Source organism: Anomaloglossus baeobatrachus, chromosome 9 (assembly GCF_048569485.1).
Source record: "Anomaloglossus baeobatrachus isolate aAnoBae1 chromosome 9, aAnoBae1.hap1, whole genome shotgun sequence".
NCBI classification, from domain to species: Eukaryota; Metazoa; Chordata; class Amphibia; order Anura; family Aromobatidae; genus Anomaloglossus; species Anomaloglossus baeobatrachus.
In genome coordinates, this window is record NC_134361.1 from 214,820,776 (window position 1) to 214,838,551 (window position 17,776).

General features: G+C 54.4%; 1 protein-coding gene across 1 annotated transcript in view; it reads left to right on the plus strand.

Moving 5' to 3' along the window:
* The first annotated feature begins 627 nt into the window (after nucleotides 1-627).
* Nucleotides 628-17,776, plus strand: part of LOC142250728 (histo-blood group ABO system transferase-like) — a 42,678-nt gene continuing 25,529 nt past the window's right edge. The window contains exon 1 of the mRNA XM_075322932.1: nucleotides 628-675. Coding sequence (XP_075179047.1) covers nucleotides 654-675 — 22 coding nt within the window. The 5' untranslated portion in view covers nucleotides 628-653. The remainder of the gene's footprint in view (nucleotides 676-17,776) is intronic.

Consider the following 17,776-nt stretch of genomic DNA (forward strand, 5'->3'; position numbering starts at 1 on the left):
CAACAAAAAAAAAGTATCGATAGGGAATAAGAAGTTGCTCACGGGTCGGATCCCTAAGATCCTAACTGGCGCCAAGATTGGCGCCCATTCATTGTCTACTGGACCTGCGGAAATAGCGGAGCAGTGCATTCGGAATAAATGGCCCGTCTGGCGGGGGGTCGAGCGTTCAGGACGGAGCTGTCGGACCCCTGGTGATCCTATGGATAGTTCTGGAGAAGGACCACTCAGCACTTCTTGAGAAGCAAAGATGAAACATGTCACCTTACGATACCTATTACAGGTGACCGTGTGACGGGGACACGCCTAGTACAGCTGCTATTCACAAAGCAGAATAGGGAAGAGAGCTACAGTCAGTAACTCAATACCCCCTGTACCATCTTAACCCCTCAATAGCCAGAGCCCTCTTTGTTAACCAAATTTCTAAGCCTAAGCCTTTCTATGGACTCTTGCTCCCCCCCTCCCTTCATTTACATAAGACTTGAGAGTATTTAAAACAAAAATTGCATAAACTAATTAAGAATAGAAGTCAAGCAGCTATAGCTCGAAAGCCAATGACAAAGGCGTGCCTGGCCCTTTAAACAGAAAGGCTGAGGCATTAGCAGGTACTTCCTTCTTCTACTTCCCAGAGATTACAGCCAGGAGGAATCATCAGGATGAGCTCTCAAAGGTGGACGCGTAAGTAGCGCCTCAATTACATCTGTGGTTATTAGGGGGGGGGTCTTGTGCATCCATGTTGCGGCCATTGAGGGGGTTACACCAGTGGTCTCCAAATGTGGTGTGGTGCCGACAGGTCCAGAGGGTCTGGAAACCTCCAAAAAACGACTGCGATAAGCAAAAATGTAACAAAATAACCTTTAATTGTGGAATTATTTAAAAAAAACAAAATATAACCAAATGCAACAAATAACCTTTATTGTAGAATTATTTAAAAAAAATCTAAAATGGAACAAATGCAACAAAAGCAACAAATAACCTTTATTGTGGAATTATTAAAAAAAAAAAATGGAACAAATGCAACAAAAGCAACAAATAACCTTTATTGTAGAATTATTTAAAAGAAAAACCAAAATGGAACAAATGCAACAAAAGCAACAAATAACCTTTATTGTGGAATTATTAAAAAAAAAAATGGAACAAATGCAACAAAAGCAACAAATAACCTTTATTGTAGAATTATTTAAAAAAAAACACAAAATGGAACAAATACAACAAAAGCAACAAATAACCTTTATTGTGGAATTATTAAAAAAAAAAAAATGGAACAAATGCATTTGTTGCATTTGTGGCATTTATTCCATTTGGATTTTTTTAATAATTCTACAATAAAGGTTATTTGTTGTATTTGTTGCATTTTGGTTTTTTTTAATAATTCTACAATAAAGGTTATTTGTTGCATTTCTTACAACAAATAACCTTTATTGTAGAATTATTTATAAAAACAAAATGTAACAAATGGAACAAATGGAATAAATAATCTTTATTGTGGAATTACCATATTTAAAAAACAAAATGTAACACAAAAGTTCCGTCCTCCCAGGTGACCTGAATAAAGGTTATAATTTATATAGATATTAACAATACGATATAAAAGGCGTTTCCGGGACCTTTATCAATACGAGGGAGCGGTCCAACCTGTTACAACAGGGTGAAGTATGTAAACCAAAATTCGGGCTCACAGCCAAGGAGCTTCTGACTCCCCGGACCAAACATCATTCCTAAAGAAACCATTTATATGCAAAATCTAAAAAAAAAAAATTAACCTCTTCCCCATCAGACAAACAATTTCTCTTTATTTATTTAGATTTTTTTTCCTTTCTGTCCTTCCAAGAGCCATAACTTTTATTTTTTATTTTTCCGTCAGTATAGCCATATCAGGGTTTGGGGCTTTTTTTTGTGGGAAGAGTTGTACTTTTGAATGACACCATTCATTCTGCCTCATACTGTACTGCAAAATGTTAACAAAAATATGTTCACTATACAGTGTGTCCATCCCTATCCTGTCCACCACCATTAACTTGAGAACGGCGGCAACTATAGGCATAGAAGTGATGTCTAGGTATAGTAAAGTAGCCATGCACTACACCAGGGGCGGGGAACCTCCGGCCCGCGGGCCGCATGCGGCCCACCATGATCTTTTATGCGGCCCCCGGACAGATTCCCGGGGGCTGCAGTGCTGGGGCTGCCGGCCCTTTAAATGACCACATGCACTGTTTGGGCGAACCAATGGGCTCTCCCGCTGTCCAGTGTTCGCATGATCAGCGGTGTGTGCCCGTCCTTTTGCTCTTCGGAGCGATGTGCCCGCCCCTCTGTCCTCTCGTGCTGTGTGCCCGCCCCTCTGCCCTCCGGAGCGATGTGCCTGCCCCTCTGTCCTCTCGTGTAGTGTGCCCGCCCCTCTGTCCTCTCGTGTAGTGTGCCCGCACCTTTGAACTCCGGAGCAATCTGCCCGCCCCTCTGTCCTCTCGTGCGGTGTGCCCGCCCCTCTGTCCTCCAGAGCGATCTGCCCCCTTCGGAGCAATGTGCCCACCCCTCTGCCCTCCAGAGTGGTGTCCCCGTCCCTCTACCCTCCGGAGCGGTGTGCCCGCCCCTCTACCCTCCGGAGCGGTGTGCCCGCCCCTCTACCCTCCGGAGCGGTGTGCCCGCCCCTCTATCCTCCGGAGCGGTGTGCCCGCCCCTCTGCCCTCCAGAGCGGTGTGCCCGCCCCTCTGCCCTGCAGAGCGGTGTGTCCGCCCCTCTACCCTCCAGAGCGGTGTGCCCGCCCCGCTACCCTCCGGAGCAGTGTGCCCGCCCCTCTGCCCTCCGGAGTGGTGTACCCGCCCCTCTTCCCTCCGGCCTGCACTGTCTCCGGCGCTGTGTGTGCGTGCGCCTGCACTCTGTTCCACGTCCAGTACTTTGTGTACCATCCCCCCAGAGTTGTGTGGAACGATCAGTGCTGTGTCCCTCACCCCATGATTGTGTATCACCTCAGGTTTGTGGCTCCCCAGTAATGTCAGGGCTCTGCAGGTGCTGTGTGCAGCCCCCCAGTGCTGTGTGCCCTCCCAAAGCTGTGTATCCCCCCCAGTGTTGTGTTCCCCCAGTGATGTCTGTGCCCCCCTCAGTGATGTCTTTGCCCCCAGCCCCTCTTGTGATGTTTGTGCCCCCAGTCCCTCTTGTGTTGTGTATGCCCCCCAGCCCCTCTTGCGTTGTGTATGCCCCCAAGCGTCTCCTGTTATGTGTATGCCCCCCAGCCCCATCTTGTGTTATTTGCCTCCAACGTCTCCTGTGACTTATACATCACATTGGAGATGCTGGGGGCATAGACATCACAGGAGACACTGGGGACATACACAACACAGGAGGGGCTGTGGGCATGTACATCACAGGAGGGGCTGTGGGCATGCACATTACAGGAGGGGCTGTGGGCATTTACATCACAGGAGGGGCTGGGAGCATATATATGTCCCCAGTTCCTCATGTGATGTATGTGCCTCCAGTGTCTCCTGTGATGTGTATATACAGCAGTCCCAGAATTTCCTTTCTGTTGTGTATACGTCAGTCCCAGCGTTTTCTATGTGTTGTATATGCCCTCAGCCCCTCCAGTGATGTATGTGCCTTCAGTGACTCCTGTAATGTATATAGAGCAGTTCCAGTGTCTCCTATGTGTTATATGTGCCTCCAGCATCTCCTGTGATGTATATACAGCGCCTCCTATGTTTTGTATATGATTTACCAAATATTATTATGACAAAGAGTTGACTGCGCTCCATGTCGCGGGCGGGGAGTACGCCGCCGCCATGCGCTCGCCAACGCTCTGGTCCGGTGCTGCTGCTGCTGCTCGGTGGCTCGAGCGGTGGGCCGGATCCGGGGACTCGAGCGGCGTCCTCGCCCGTGAGTGAAAGGGGTGGTTGGTTTGGGGGATTTAGTCCGTGACGCCACCCACGGGTTGTGGTGAAGGTAGGCACCACCGCTGCTGGTGACGGGGATCCAGGGAGCGATGGTAGGGAGCAGCTGGGATGTTGTTTTCCCCCTCCGTGGGTAGGGGTTGGTGGTCCTGGGGCCCGGTGGTGTGACGGGGAGGCAGGGTAGGTGAGGTGCCGGGTTGCAGGGACAGCGCGGCGCGATGCCGGATGGCACGGGTGTACTCACTCAGTAAGAGATGCACAAAGTCCTCGGTAAACCAAACGGCTAGATGGACGGGTCCCATAGCCGGCTGCAGTGTCTCTCCCCGGACAGGTGATGGCGGCTGTCTTTCCCTGCACCTTGATGTACTTGTTTGACTACGATGGATCCCCAACGGTAGTCCGCTCCCCGGTGTACGGATGCCGGAGGAGCCCGTTTGCCCGCAGGCGCTGGCCCTTGGGTCTCTAGCCTTAGGCGGTAGCTGTATACCCTCACGGTGTGGGCGGTTGCCTTCTATCGGGTTTTGGCTGTTAGGAAACCCCTGGGGTTCTGGTCACACTCGGATTTGACTATTGTCGGCGGCTCCAAGCCTGGTCGGGGTCCGATGGCCCTGCCTATGTGTGCTGGCTCCACTTCGCTCCCCAGTCGGTACCGGCGGGCCAGCGCCCGACCCCGGTCCTACGGTTTCGCGTTGCTTCACCACTCCTGCAGACGGCCACCACCGTCTGCCAACCTTGTTGTCAGTGCCTGGGCTCCAACCCAGACACTCAATTATTTACTCCTCACACTTCAAACTCCAAACTTGTTCTGTCACTTTTCCCGCCTCCAGGCCTGTGAACTCCTCGGTGGATGGGGCCAACCGCTTGGCTCCGCCCTACCTGGTGTGGACATCAGACCCTTTAGGGAGGCAACAAGGGTTTTGGGTTTGGCTAATGTTACTGTCTAATGGGGTGGGAGTGTTTGTGTGTTACCTGTGACGACCTGGCTAGTCCAGGGCGCCACATTCCCCCTTGGTGAAATGTAGACCATCCGCGGGCTGCCCGTCCATCAGCGGTTTTATATTTTTTTTTTTTCAAAAACATTAATAACATGTAAACATTTCAAACATAAGCATTTTTGTTAGGTCACTTAAACGTTGCACATATAAAACAGTTTTAATAATAACGGACGGACGGATGTCTTCCGCTCTCCCACCCAAGCAACCTAACCCTGATGCTGCCCCCAAGAAGTGGGCAGCACCCCTTGACCCCAGTCCAGGTTCAGGCTGCCTGAGCGGGAAGGGTACGGTTACTCGCACCCGGCTGTCACTTCAGGGGACCCCACGTCCAGGGGGACCCCTGACCCCCGGAGGATGGCCACCGGTCCTGGTGGTGGCCGGGCCCCAGCCTGCTCTGCTGCAGGCCCTTCCTCCAATCTGCCTCTCCGGAGGCGGCAACGGTTTCCATCCCACAAAACTATTTACAAGCCCACCAGTTCGTGGGTGGCCTGCCAGTTCTCGGCCATGTTCATGAGTAGTTCCTCATGTGGGTGGTAAAACACACAGAGTCCCTCTGGGGACAACTTGCCGGCAACGCTGTAGCTAATCAGATGATCTTTTCGGTTGATTTTTGTCATTCATTCACATATTTACACACTTAACATATGACACCCCTAAATGGTAGTTTCCCAGTACCTAAGTGGGGGTTGGCCTAGGTTGGGGCGTGTGGACCTTCTGGGCCCAATGCCATCAGTGGAGGGCAAGGGGACAGAAGAGACAGTCAGTTCCTCTTCCTATCTACTGTGTGGGGCCGGCGGAGACTCAGGGGGACTGGGTACAGGTGCAGCCCTGGGCACTGGTTCACTGGCGGTTACTTCCGTCTCCTTTTCCTCCACGGGTTGTGGGAATATTATTACCGGAATAAGCACCGCGCCTTCTGTGTAGGCCAGTCCGCTGGGAAATCACCCATCACTGTATGGATCACCTCTTTTTCTTTCTCCCCGGTTGGTCTGGGGGCTGGAACTTCAGCTGCCACCTTCAACGGAGATGGGCACCTCTTCAGGTGGTCCCTGGAAACCATGGCCGAAGTCTTCCTCTGGTCACGACTAATCTGGTAGGCCTTCTCATTCTCCCATTCAGTGGGTTGTATGACATACGGGGTCTTTTCCCACTGGTCATCAAGCTTATGGGTTCTTCTTTTTCGTTTCAGCACTACATCCCCAGGTTTAAAGGGGCTAGCTGGAGCCCGCTTGTTGAAGTACTGTTCCTGCTTTTCCCGGCTCCGACACAGGTTCCTTTCTACGTACTCCTGGACCTGTCGGTACTGCGCTCTCCGCCGAGTGTCCCATCCAGCAGTCGAAGGGAGGGCTTCTGGAGCTTCCAAGCCAATTTCTAGGTCCACCGGCAACCAGCCTGGCCGAGCTCTCATCAAATACGCTGGTGTACATTTGGTAGAGCTAGAGGGGATGTTATTGTACATATCGACCAGGTCAGGTGTTGCGGGCGGCGGGGCGCTGCGCTCACCACGCTCGGGTCCGGCGCTGCTGCTGCTCAGTGGCTCAAGCGGTGGGCCGGATCCGGGGACTCGAGCGGCGCTCCTCGCCCGTGAGTGAAAGGGGGGGTAGTTCGGTTTGGGAATTTGGTCCGTGACGCCACCCATGGGTTGTGGTGAGGTTGGGCACCACTGCTGCTATTGACGGGGATCCCGGGAGCAATGGTAGGGAGCAGCTGGGATGTTTCTCTCCCCTCCGTGGGTAGGGGGTTGGTGGTCCCAGGGCCCGGTGAGGTGTCGGGGAGGCAGGGTTGGCAAGGTGCAGGGTCGCTTGGACTGCGCAGCACGGTGCCGGATGGCACGGTAGTACTCACTCAGCCACAAATGGATGCAAAGTCTCTGGTAAACCAAACGGCTGGATGGACGGGTCCCGCAGTCGGCTGCTGTGGTTTCTCCTGGACGGTTGGTGGTGGCTGCCTTTCCCTGCACCTTTGTGTATGTTCGGTCCCGATGGCTTCCCACCGGTAACCCGCTCCCCAGCGCGTATATGTGCCGGAGGAGCCCTTTTGCCCGCAGGCTCTGGCCCTTGGAACTCTAGCTGTGGCGGTAGCTGTATTTCCTTTTGCTGGTTGGACGGTTGCCTTCAATCGGGTCTTGGCTGTTAGGAAACCCCTGGGGTTCCGGTCACTGACGGATTTGACCTATTTAACGGCGACTCCAAGCCTGGTCGGGGTCCGCAGGCCCTGCCCGTTTGTGCTGGCTTCGCTTCGCTCCCTGGTTCGGTACCGGCGGGCCACCGCCCGTCCCCGGTCCTACGGTTCCGCGTTGATCTGCCTCTCCTGCAGATGTCCACCATCGTCTGCTAACCTTGCTCTCGGGGCCCGGGCCACGTACCCGGACACAGTCAGTTTGCTCCTCTACTACCACTTTACTCCTCACTCTTCCACTTCCCTAACTGATCTGCTTTCCTTTTCCCGCCTCCAGGACTGTGAACTCCTCAGTGGGTGGGGCCAACCGCCTGGCTCCACCCCATCTGGTGTGGACATCAGCCCCTGGAGGGAGGCAACAAGGATTTTGTGTCTGGTGGATGTGCCTATCTCGGGGTGGGGGTGCATGTTGTAGTACTTGTGACGCCCTGGCTAGTCCAGGGCGCCACACAGGCAGCTTTTCTGGCCACAGGTTCCGCTCTTCTAACGGTAACGTCTTGAGAAGACCCAGGACCAGATGGTTCATCTTTTCACACATGCCATTAGTCTGGGCATGGTAAGGTGTGGTCCGAATCTTCTTGCAGCCGTACAACTGGCAGAATTCTTGAAACACCTCCGCTTCAAAAGCCGGACCCCGATCGGTAAGCACCCTCTCCGGGTACCCGTGCGGTCGGCAAAAATAGGCCTGGAATGCTCTAGCGGCGGTACGGCCGGTCAGGTCCTTGACTGGGACAACCACCATGAATCTCGAGTAGTGGTCTACGATGGTCAGGGCGTAGGTGTACCCACTTCGGCTAGGGGTGAGTTTAACGTGGTCCAGGGCGACTAACTCCAGCGGCTGATGAGTGATTATTGGGCGTAGAGGGGCCTTCTGGCTAGCCTCGTCCCTTGTTCTCAGTGCACAGGGACCCCATTCTCGGCACCAGGCCTCCACAGACTCCCACATCCCACTCCAATAGAACCGCTCTCTCAACAGCATCTCCAGCTTCTTCCACCCAAAGTGCCCGGCACCGTCATGGTAAGCCCGGAGAACTGTGGGCACACTAGCCTGAGGAACCACCAGCTGACGAACCTTCTCATGAGTCTTCGGGTTGATCAATTCCCGATACAGTTTCCCCTGGTCCAGATGCAGCCGGGCTCGTTCTTTCCACAGCCGTTGGGCCTCAGGCGGAGAAGCAGGGTCCAGTCTAGTGGAACCTTGTTCAATCATGGTCTTGACCACTTGGACGGCAGGCGCTTGGTCTTGGGCTTCTTGCCATCCCTGACTGGGCAGCGGGTCCAGGTTCGCCTGTTGCTGCTTGACATGCAACTGCTTGACTGGTGGCCGGTGAAATGCAGGCAGCTCGATTTCTTCGAGATCATCGCCTTCCGGACCCTCATCCGATAGGTGGGGCATCCGGGATAGCGCGTCCGCGTTGGTGTTCTTGCGGCCGGCTCGGTACTTGATCGTGAAGTCATAATTAGACAGCCTAACCACCCACCGCTGCTCCAACGCGTCCAGCTTGGCCGTGTCCAGATGGGTTAACGGATTATTGTCCGTATAGGCGGTGAACTTAGCGGCTGCGAGGTAATGGCGGAATCGCTCAGTAATGGCCCACACCAGGGCTAGGAACTCAAGCTTGAAGGAGCTGTAATTCTCAGAGTTCCTCTCCGTGGGCCGGAGTTTTCTGCTGGCATAGGCGATCACTTTTTCCCTTCCGTTCTGGACCTGGGACAGGACGGCTCCCAAGCCTACATTACTGGCATCAGTGTAGAGGATGAATGGGAGATTATAGTCGGGGTACGCCAGGATTTCTTTCCCGGTCAAGGCCGTCTTCAGCTGGCGAAAGGACTCTTCGTGCTTCTCTTCCCATGCCAACGGGGTTCCAGAGGGCCTGCCACCCTTGGTCTGTCCCACGAGGAGGTCTTGCATGGGGGTGGCCATCTTTGTGTATCCCTTAATGAAACGACGATAGTAGCCCACCAGGCCCAGGAACTGTCTCACTTCCCTCACCGTGGTCGGCCTCGGACAGTCCTGAATGGCAATGATCTTCTCAGGATCTGGGGCGATGCCTTCCGCGCCCACCACGTGTCCAAGGTACTGCACCCTGTGCTTCAGTAGGTGGCACTTAGAGGGCTTCAATTTCATCCCATATTTGGCTAGGGACGCGAACACTTCAGCCAGATGTTGCAGATGGGCCTCGTACGTCTGGGAATACACGATCACATCGTCCAAGTACAGTAGGACCGTTTCGAAGTTGAGATGTCCCGGGCAGCACTCCATTAGCCGTTGGAAGGTTCCAGGGGCATTGCACAGCCCGAACGGCATGCTGTTAAACTCACAGAGTCCCATGGGAGTGGCGAATGCCGTCTTCTCACGGTCCTCTGGCGCGACCGCTACCTGCCAGTACCCGCTAGTGAGGTCGAGGGTAGAGAAGAAGTTAGCAGTTCTCAGTGCAGCTAGCGACTCTTCGATACGGGGGAGAGGATAGGCATCTTTATGCGTGATCTGGTTGATCTTCCGGTAATCCACACACATTCTCATGGTGCCGTCTGTAGTGGGTGGGCCTACCCCCTACTAGTTCAGCATAGTTACCCGGCATTGTTATTATTAAAAATGTTGAATTTTATTACTGTATGTGATTTTGTGTATTAGGGCACCCCCTAGTGGTCGGGTGGGACGGCTGTTGCCACCGGGGAGGAGGAGTCGGCCGGATATCTAGGGAGAGATTGTGTGTGTGCGCGAGAGGAAAAGGATCCGGGACAGCAGACAGTGAACACCTGCAGCGGCAAGTGTGAGAGTGTGAGCGGAACACCAGGGGACACCGGAGATAAGGAGGTGGACGCAACCTCAGGGTCTATTCCGCTGGTGTGGGTCCAGTGAGTGCTTGACCGGAGAGTGGGAGCTCAGAGAAGAGGAGTATCTAGGGCATATCCCCACTAGAGGGCGCGTTTGGGCAGGTTGTCCCCAGCTCCACCAAGATTGCCGGAATCTGCTGACCGGAGTGTTTTTTTTATGTGTGAATAAATGTCAGTTTTTATGCATCTCAACTTTTGCCTGAAGACTCTTTGTGCATCGGCCGATGAAGATACTGACACACACTGTCCCAGCATTGAAGAAGTGATGAAGCCAGGGATGTGCCTTGAATACAGAGCTGCCACGACTACACAGCCAGAGGCCTCCCTGGCTAGTCATTTCATGTGGCGTAGTCGGCAGGATACGAGTCCCCTGCCGGGGACCCAAGAAGCGGGAGATCAGGTTGTGCCCGGAGCACAGGACCCGGACCATGATGCAAGATTTCCAGTCCCGTGGTGGGAAGAGAACACAGTGCCCGTAGCGTTGGACCGGGTACAAGATGGCGGCAAGGAGGCCGTTATCTGTAAGGAAGAAGAAAAGGCGCGAAAAGTTGGCGCCAAAAGAAGAGCCTGGGGCTGGCCGGCGCCGAAGAAAAAGTACAGAGTACTCCGCCCAAAGAGGGGAGGCGCCAGCTCCAGGGCATTGAAGAAGAAGAAAAAGAAGTACCTCAGCGGAGGAGTCAAGATGATGCGTGAGGCTGGGGGTGGAGTCCGTTTAAGAGCGGGAAACGAAGGCCCGCCTCCACTCTTCCCAACCTCAGCATTGACATCACCGCCGTTACAAGTGAGATTGTCAGAGACAGCGATGGAAACCTTTGGACAACCAGAGGAGTTGGCTACCACGATGGCTTTAATCAGCCTAGGCCGGGGCCGACCCAGGTTCGCTCCTGCCGGTGAGGCAGCGTTGGTGGACCTTCCTATCGGACCGGGAGGTTCTACACGCCCGGATAAAGTCTCCTGGAAGACCTCCTGGGACGCACAGACCGGGAGAACCATCACGGAAGTGAAGGCGACTTATGCCACGCCACCAATGCCAAGCCGTCCGGGAGCTGCAGTCTTCCCGTGGGAGGTTCCACAGCTTGATGTCGCCGCCCCGTCGCCTAGTCATGTACCGGAGCCGGGTGAAGAACTGGCCCAGCAGTTTGTTACCGGAGTGGTTGTTAAGTTCAACCAACAGGAGGGGTATGGATTCATCCGAGAAGCAGAGACCGGGGATGACTATTTTTACAACAGAGTTCATCTGGACGTGGAAGGGCTGCCCAAGCGACTCCATACCCTGTGGCCGGGCGAGAGGGTTCAATTCCTGCCGGACGCAGGTAGCCGCGGCCTGTTTGCCGTTTGTGTCTCTCGCATGCCAACCACCCGGGAAGCGGAGCAGTGGCAACAGGAGATTGACTGGGAGGAACAACAAGAGCGGCGCCGGAGCCATGCCAGACCGATGCCGTCCGACCCCTCTCACCACCGGCGCATCACGGCTGCTACCCCGGAAACAGCGACTGAACCGACCCTTGACCCGGAGAGGATTCCATCCGTGGTAGCGGTAACACAAAATGTTACCAACAGGCCGGTCATCATGCTAGACGCGTCGCCATCCGCGCCACCACCGTCCCGGGCCGAGACGCCATCACCCCCGCGAGGAGCTGCAGCAGCTGTGCCCGTGGAGCCGCCTTTCGCCCCTGTGTCCTTTAGAAGAATCCGCCGCCAGCCGGGACAATCTTTGGGGGCCTACATCCAGGCTCAAGCGGAGGAATGGAAGCGGGCCTGGCCCCAAGAGTAAGTGCCTACTGCTCATCTGATGTTTAAGTCCGGTGCTGTTAACCGGCAGAAGTTTTGTTAAAAGTTTTACGGGCCTGTTGCCCTCCAGCAAAGACCGGGAGCGCTGCTGAGCCTCCGGGCGCCCATCTAAGACCGGGAGCGCTGTTGAGCCTCCGGGCGCTACGTAGAGACCGGGAGCGCTGCTGCGCCACTAAGCGCCCCTACAGACCGGGAGCGCCGCTGAACTGGAGTCGTTGTTGTGGACTGACCTAAAAGGTTTTATTGTCTTAATATGTTTATAGTTAAGAGCCTTGCCGGGAGGCTCGGATTTTAAGAGGGGAGGCATGTAGTGGGTGGGCCTACCCCCTACTAGTTCAGCATAGTTACCCGGCATTGTTATTATTAAAAATGTTGAATTTTATTACTGTATGTGATTTTGTGTATTAGGGCACCCCCTAGTGGTCGGGTGGGACGGCTGTTGCCACCGGGGAGGAGGAGTCGGCCGGATATCTAGGGAGAGATTGTGTGTGTGCGAGAGGAAAAGGATCCGGGACAGCAGACAGTGAACACCTGCAGCGGCAAGTGTGAGAGTGTGAGCGGAACACCAGGGGACACCGGAGATAAGGAGGTGGACGCAACCTCAGGGTCTATTCCGCTGGTGTGGGTCCAGTGAGTGCTTGACCGGAGAGTGGGAGCTCAGAGAAGAGGAGTATCTAGGGCATATCCCCACCAGAGGGCGCGTTTGGGCAGGTTGTCCCCAGCTCCACCAAGATTGCCGGAATCTGCTGACCGGAGTGTTTTTTTTATGTGTGAATAAATGTCAGTTTTTATGCATCTCAACTTTTGCCTGAAGACTCTTTGTGCATCGGCCGATGAAGATACTGACACACACTGTCCCAGCATTGAAGAAGTGATGAAGCCAGGGATGTGCCTTGAATACAGAGCTGCCACGACTACACAGCCAGAGGCCTCCCTGGCTAGTCATTTCACCGTCCTTCTTCTTTTCCAGCACCAGTGGGGCTGCCCAGGGACTACAACTATCCCGAATGACCCCCGCCTCCTTCATGTTCCTCAACATGTCTTTAGCGCATTGATAGTGTGCTGGCGGAATGGGCCTATACCTCTCTTTGATGGGTGGGTGTAGGCCTGTAGGGATATGGTGTTGAATCCCCTTAATCCTCCCGAAATCTAATGGGTGCTTGCTGAAAACCTGTTCATACTCTTGCACTACCCGGTGTACCCCCTCTTTGTGATGCGTGGGTGTGGTTTCAGTACCTACGTGTAGTTCCTGGCACCACTCCTCTAACTGTTCAGGGGGTGTATGGTTACTGGCAGGGGATGCGGAGGTAGGAGGGACAGCTTCGTGAATGGTGTGAGGATCTAAGGTGAGCAACTTGGCGAGGGTAGCGTAACGGGGGAGCCTGACTTCCTCTTCTCCACAATTCAGCACTCTTACAGGCACTCTCCCCTTTTTAACGTCAACCAACCCTCTGGCCGCCATCACCGTGGGCCAGTGTTCAGAAGGCGTGGGTTCCACTATCGCCGGGTAGTCGCGCCCCTGGGGGCCTACTGCTGCCCTGCACCAGATCATCATTTCACTTCGGGGTGGCACTACTAAGGGGGCCACATCCATCACCCTCACTCCACCAATCTCTCCGCCAGTCGAGCTCACTTGCTGCCGATACAGAAGGGCCCGGATCTCACGCTGCACAGCCCTCTGTCGGCCCTCTCCTGCTGTGGCGGCCAACTGCTGCAACAGACTCAGCACCTCACTCATACAATGCTCCATCACGTTGGTCCCCAATATTACTTTCGGGGTGTGATCACTGGGTTCATTCATTACCACAATCATCCCTTGATTCTTTAACTCCGCACATCCCACAGTCAGGGTCACTTGCTTGTAGCCCACCTGGGTTAGCGGGAGTCCATTGACTGCGATAAGGGTCAGGCTATCATCAGAGGGGGCAAGTTCGTCAGTGCCCCAATACTGCTGGTACAGTGTATATGGTATAGTGGTTACCTGTGATCCTGTGTCCAAGAGGGCCATGAGCGGGACGCCGCCCACTGCCAGGGGGATGATGGGGCGAGCTCCAACGTACCGGTGTCGCCAATCGGGGGGGCCGTTGGTGTCTACTCCTGAGGATTGGCGCTTGGCCCCAGGGGTTGCTCGTTTAACGGGCACCGCCTAGAGTAGTGGCCAGGCTTGCTGCACCTGTAACAAATAGGAGGCCCATACCGTGAGTCATTGGTCCTTCTCCGCTGCATCCAGGGGACGTCCTCCGGGCTGTCGGCGAGCTGGATCCCTCCTGGAGGCTTGACTCTCATCGGAAGCTGGAGTGCGGCGAGAATCTTGGCTAGGTCTCCATCCATGCGGCGGACCTGGGCCGCTAGTTCCTCCATCATCCCGACGGGCGCTGCCAGGGCCGGTAGAGCCGGGGGTGGAGGTGCCACCGTGATAGGAGCGGTTTCAGCCGGCCATGAAGCCGCTTCAGGAGCATCTGGCGTTGGGGCCTGCAGGGCCTTGATGGCCCGCTCTTTCAGCACGGCAAAGTCCAGATTGGGGTGTTCTAGGGCCTACAGCCGCAGCTGCTTGCGGTCTTCCGCGGACCCCAGCCCTTGCAGGAATTGTTCTACTAGCATCTTATTGCTGTCTGCATCATTAATAGTGTTCACCCGCTTCAGCGTATGGAGAGCTGTTTGCAGGCGCAGGGCATAGTCTCTTACATTGTCCGCAGGCCGTTGTCGGCACTGATAAAACTGCATCCTCAGCTCCGCTTCTATGTGGGTCTCAAAAGCGATTTGTAGTTTCTCGAAAATGGTAGTCACCGAGGTCCGGTCCGTGTCGGTCCAGGTCTCTGCCTCCTGCTCAGCCGCACCGGTTAGCTGCCCTAGCACTACCGCTGCCCGTTGCCTATCAGCCAAGGGATATAAATCGAGGACCGGGCTAATCTTTTTCCAGAACACCTGCAGAGCATCAGGCTTCTCATCGTATTGTGGTAGCCAGGTATCACCGGGCACATAGGGCAGGGAGAACTGCATCACCTGGGCGACCGCCGCTCCTGCGGCCGGTGCAGGGGCTATCCAGTTTTCAACTACGGGTGCGGCGGCAGCTGCAACCGCCACTCCTCCAACAGCTCCATCGGGCGCAGACATCTTTTTCTCGTCCCCCCTTGGTTCTCTTCCGCACTTCCGCTTGTTGGGGGCGGGGCTTTGCTTTCGCGCCTTCCCTGCTCGGAGAAGACGCTCGAGACGGAGATTTTCGCGCCAAGATGGCGGCGTTTCAAAATTTAGGGCCGGACACCGCTGGCAGAGATCACAAGGCGCACTTCTACTGGTAAGTAGATGGGTTAAATCCTGTTCGTGACGCCATGTTGTCGCGGGCGGGGAGGACGCCGCCGCGTGCTCACTAACGCTCGGGTCTGGTGCTGCTGCGGCTGCTGCTGCTCGGTGGCTCGAGCGGTGGGCCGGATCTGGGGACTCGAGCAGCGCTCCTCGCCTGTGAGTGAAAGGGGTGGTTGGTTTGGGAGATTTAGTCCGTGACGCCACCCACGGGTTGTGGTGAAGGTAGGCACCACCGCTGCTGGTGACGGGGATCCTGGGAGCAATGGTAGGGAACAGCTGGGATGTTGTTTTCCCCCTCCGTGGGTAGGGGGTCGGTGGCCCCGGGGCCCGGTGGTGTGACGTGCAGGGTTGCAGGGACAGCGCGGCGTGATGCCGGATGGCACGGGTGTCAGTAAGAGATGCACAAAGTCCTCGGTAAACCAAATGGCTGGATGGACGGGTCCTGCAGCTGGCTGCAGTGTCTCTCCCCGGACAGGTGATGGCGGCTGTCTTTCCCTGCACCTTTGTGTACTTGTTTGACTTTGATGGATCCCCAACGGTAGTTCGCTCCCCGGTGTATGGATGCCGGAGGAGCCCGTTTGCCCGCAGGCGCTGGCCCTTGGGTCTCTAGCCTTAGGCGGTAGCTGTATACCCTCACGGTGTGGGCGGTTGCATTCTATCGGGTCTTTGGCTGTTAGGAAACCCCTGGGGTTCCGGTTACACTCGGATTTGACTATTGTCGGTGGCTCCAAGCCTGGTCGGGGTCCGATGGCCCTGCCTATATGTGCTGGCTCCACTTCGCTCCCCGGTCGGTATCGGTGGGCCAACGCCCGACCCCGGTCCTACGGTTCCGCGTTGCTTCACCACTCCTGCAGACGGCCACCACCGTCTGCCAACCTTGTTGTCAGTGCCTGGGCTCCAACCCAGACACTCAAGTGTTTACTCCTCACACTTCAAACTCCAAACTCGTTCTGTCACTTTTCCCGCCTCCAGGCCTGTGAACTCCTCGGTGGGTGGGGCCAACCGCTTGGCTCCGCCCTACCTGGTGTGGACATCAGACCCTGGAGGGAGGCAACAAGGGTTTTGTGTTTGGCTAATGTTACTGTCTAATGGGGTGGGGGTGTTTGTGTGTTACCTGTGACGACCTGGCTAGTCCAGGGTGCCACACTCCAGACCGAGACAAACCTGGAAAAGCAGTTGTGAGAAGCAACATGAATAGTATCATCAAACATCACAGCCGCACCAAAGAGAAGCAGCTCCTGCCACCACAGTAGGGGTGAGTTAATTAATTGTTTGACTAAATATAGCAGGGTTATTTTCACATTGATAATTCTGTGTGGCCCCCGAAGGTTGGTAGAAATTTCCAAATTGCCCCCGGCAGTAAAAAGGTTCCCCACCCCTGCACTACGCAATGAAACCACCTATAGCGCCACCTGGTGGAAAACAACGGAGTTAGCATTTTTATCTCGAAAACGGAACAAAATAGAGAAAAAAAGTGAATTACAAAGTTGTAGGGCATCATCAATTCAATACGAATCGATACCTTGCATACAGAAATGCTATAATATGAAACCCATGACCCCCCCAAAACATTGAATGCTGGTCACGCATATGATGCTCATGTAACTTTGATGGTCACAGTAGCCCCCATCAGCTGCAATGCACATCTGCACTCTGCACAGCATACTGTATCTTGCTGCACACTGTGCAATATGGTAGGTGACACATCTGCACAAGCATCTGTGATACGTGGTCGTAGGTCCTGCAATGTTGGTGGAGGGGTCGCATACACCTGCTGTTTGATGTGACCTCACAGAAAGAAGTCCAATGGGGTCAGGTCAGGTGAGTGGAGGCCACTCCACACAGCCACCATACCCAATGACTTGTAGGAAGGTCTCCATGAGGTATCGCTTCACGTCCGCAGCCTTGTGAGGTTTACACCGTCTAATCATAGCATTTCTGTATGCAAGGTGTCGATTCCTATTGAATTGATGATGCCGTACAACTTTGTAATTCCCTTTTTTTCTCTATCTCGTTCCGTTTTCGAGATAAAAATGCTAACTCCGTTGTTTTCCACCAGGTGGCGCTATAGGTTGTTTCATTGCATAGCGCATGGCTACTTTACTATACCTAGACACCACTTCTATGCCTATAGCTGCGCCGTTCTCAAGTTAATGGCGGTGGACAGGATATGGGTGGACACACTGTATAGTAAAACTGACCTGGCAGCAGTGGCGTAACTAGAGTTTGATAGGCCCCGGTGCAAAGTGTGGACCTGGGTCCTCCCCCCACAACCGTACACCGATACTCAGGGTATGGGATAATTACGCTGACACTCAAGGCACGGGATAGTGTCACTGACACTTGGCTCTTTCCCTCAGCATCTAGCTTTCCCATGATCTGAAATCCCTCTCTCAGCACCCAGCTTTCTTATGTTCCAATATCCATCTTGTCCTCAGCACACACCTTCCACGCTCTGCTATACATCTTTCCCTCAGCACCCACCTTTCCCATGATATCAGAGCATGGGGAAGCTGGGTGTTGAGGGAAAGATGTATAGCAGAGCATGGGAAAGCTGGGTGCTGAGAAGAATAGCTCTCCAAATACTATAATGGCTCTCACATAGCCTTCCTATAGTATGAGGGGGCCCACATAGCCCTTCGTATATTAGCATGCACCCTCATAGTCCTTCATGTATTATAATGCACCTCATATATACATGGAGGACTAAGATAGCCCTCCAATTTTTATAATGCACCTCCCATAGTCCTCCATATATTATCCTGCACCCCATAGTCCTCCATATGTTATATT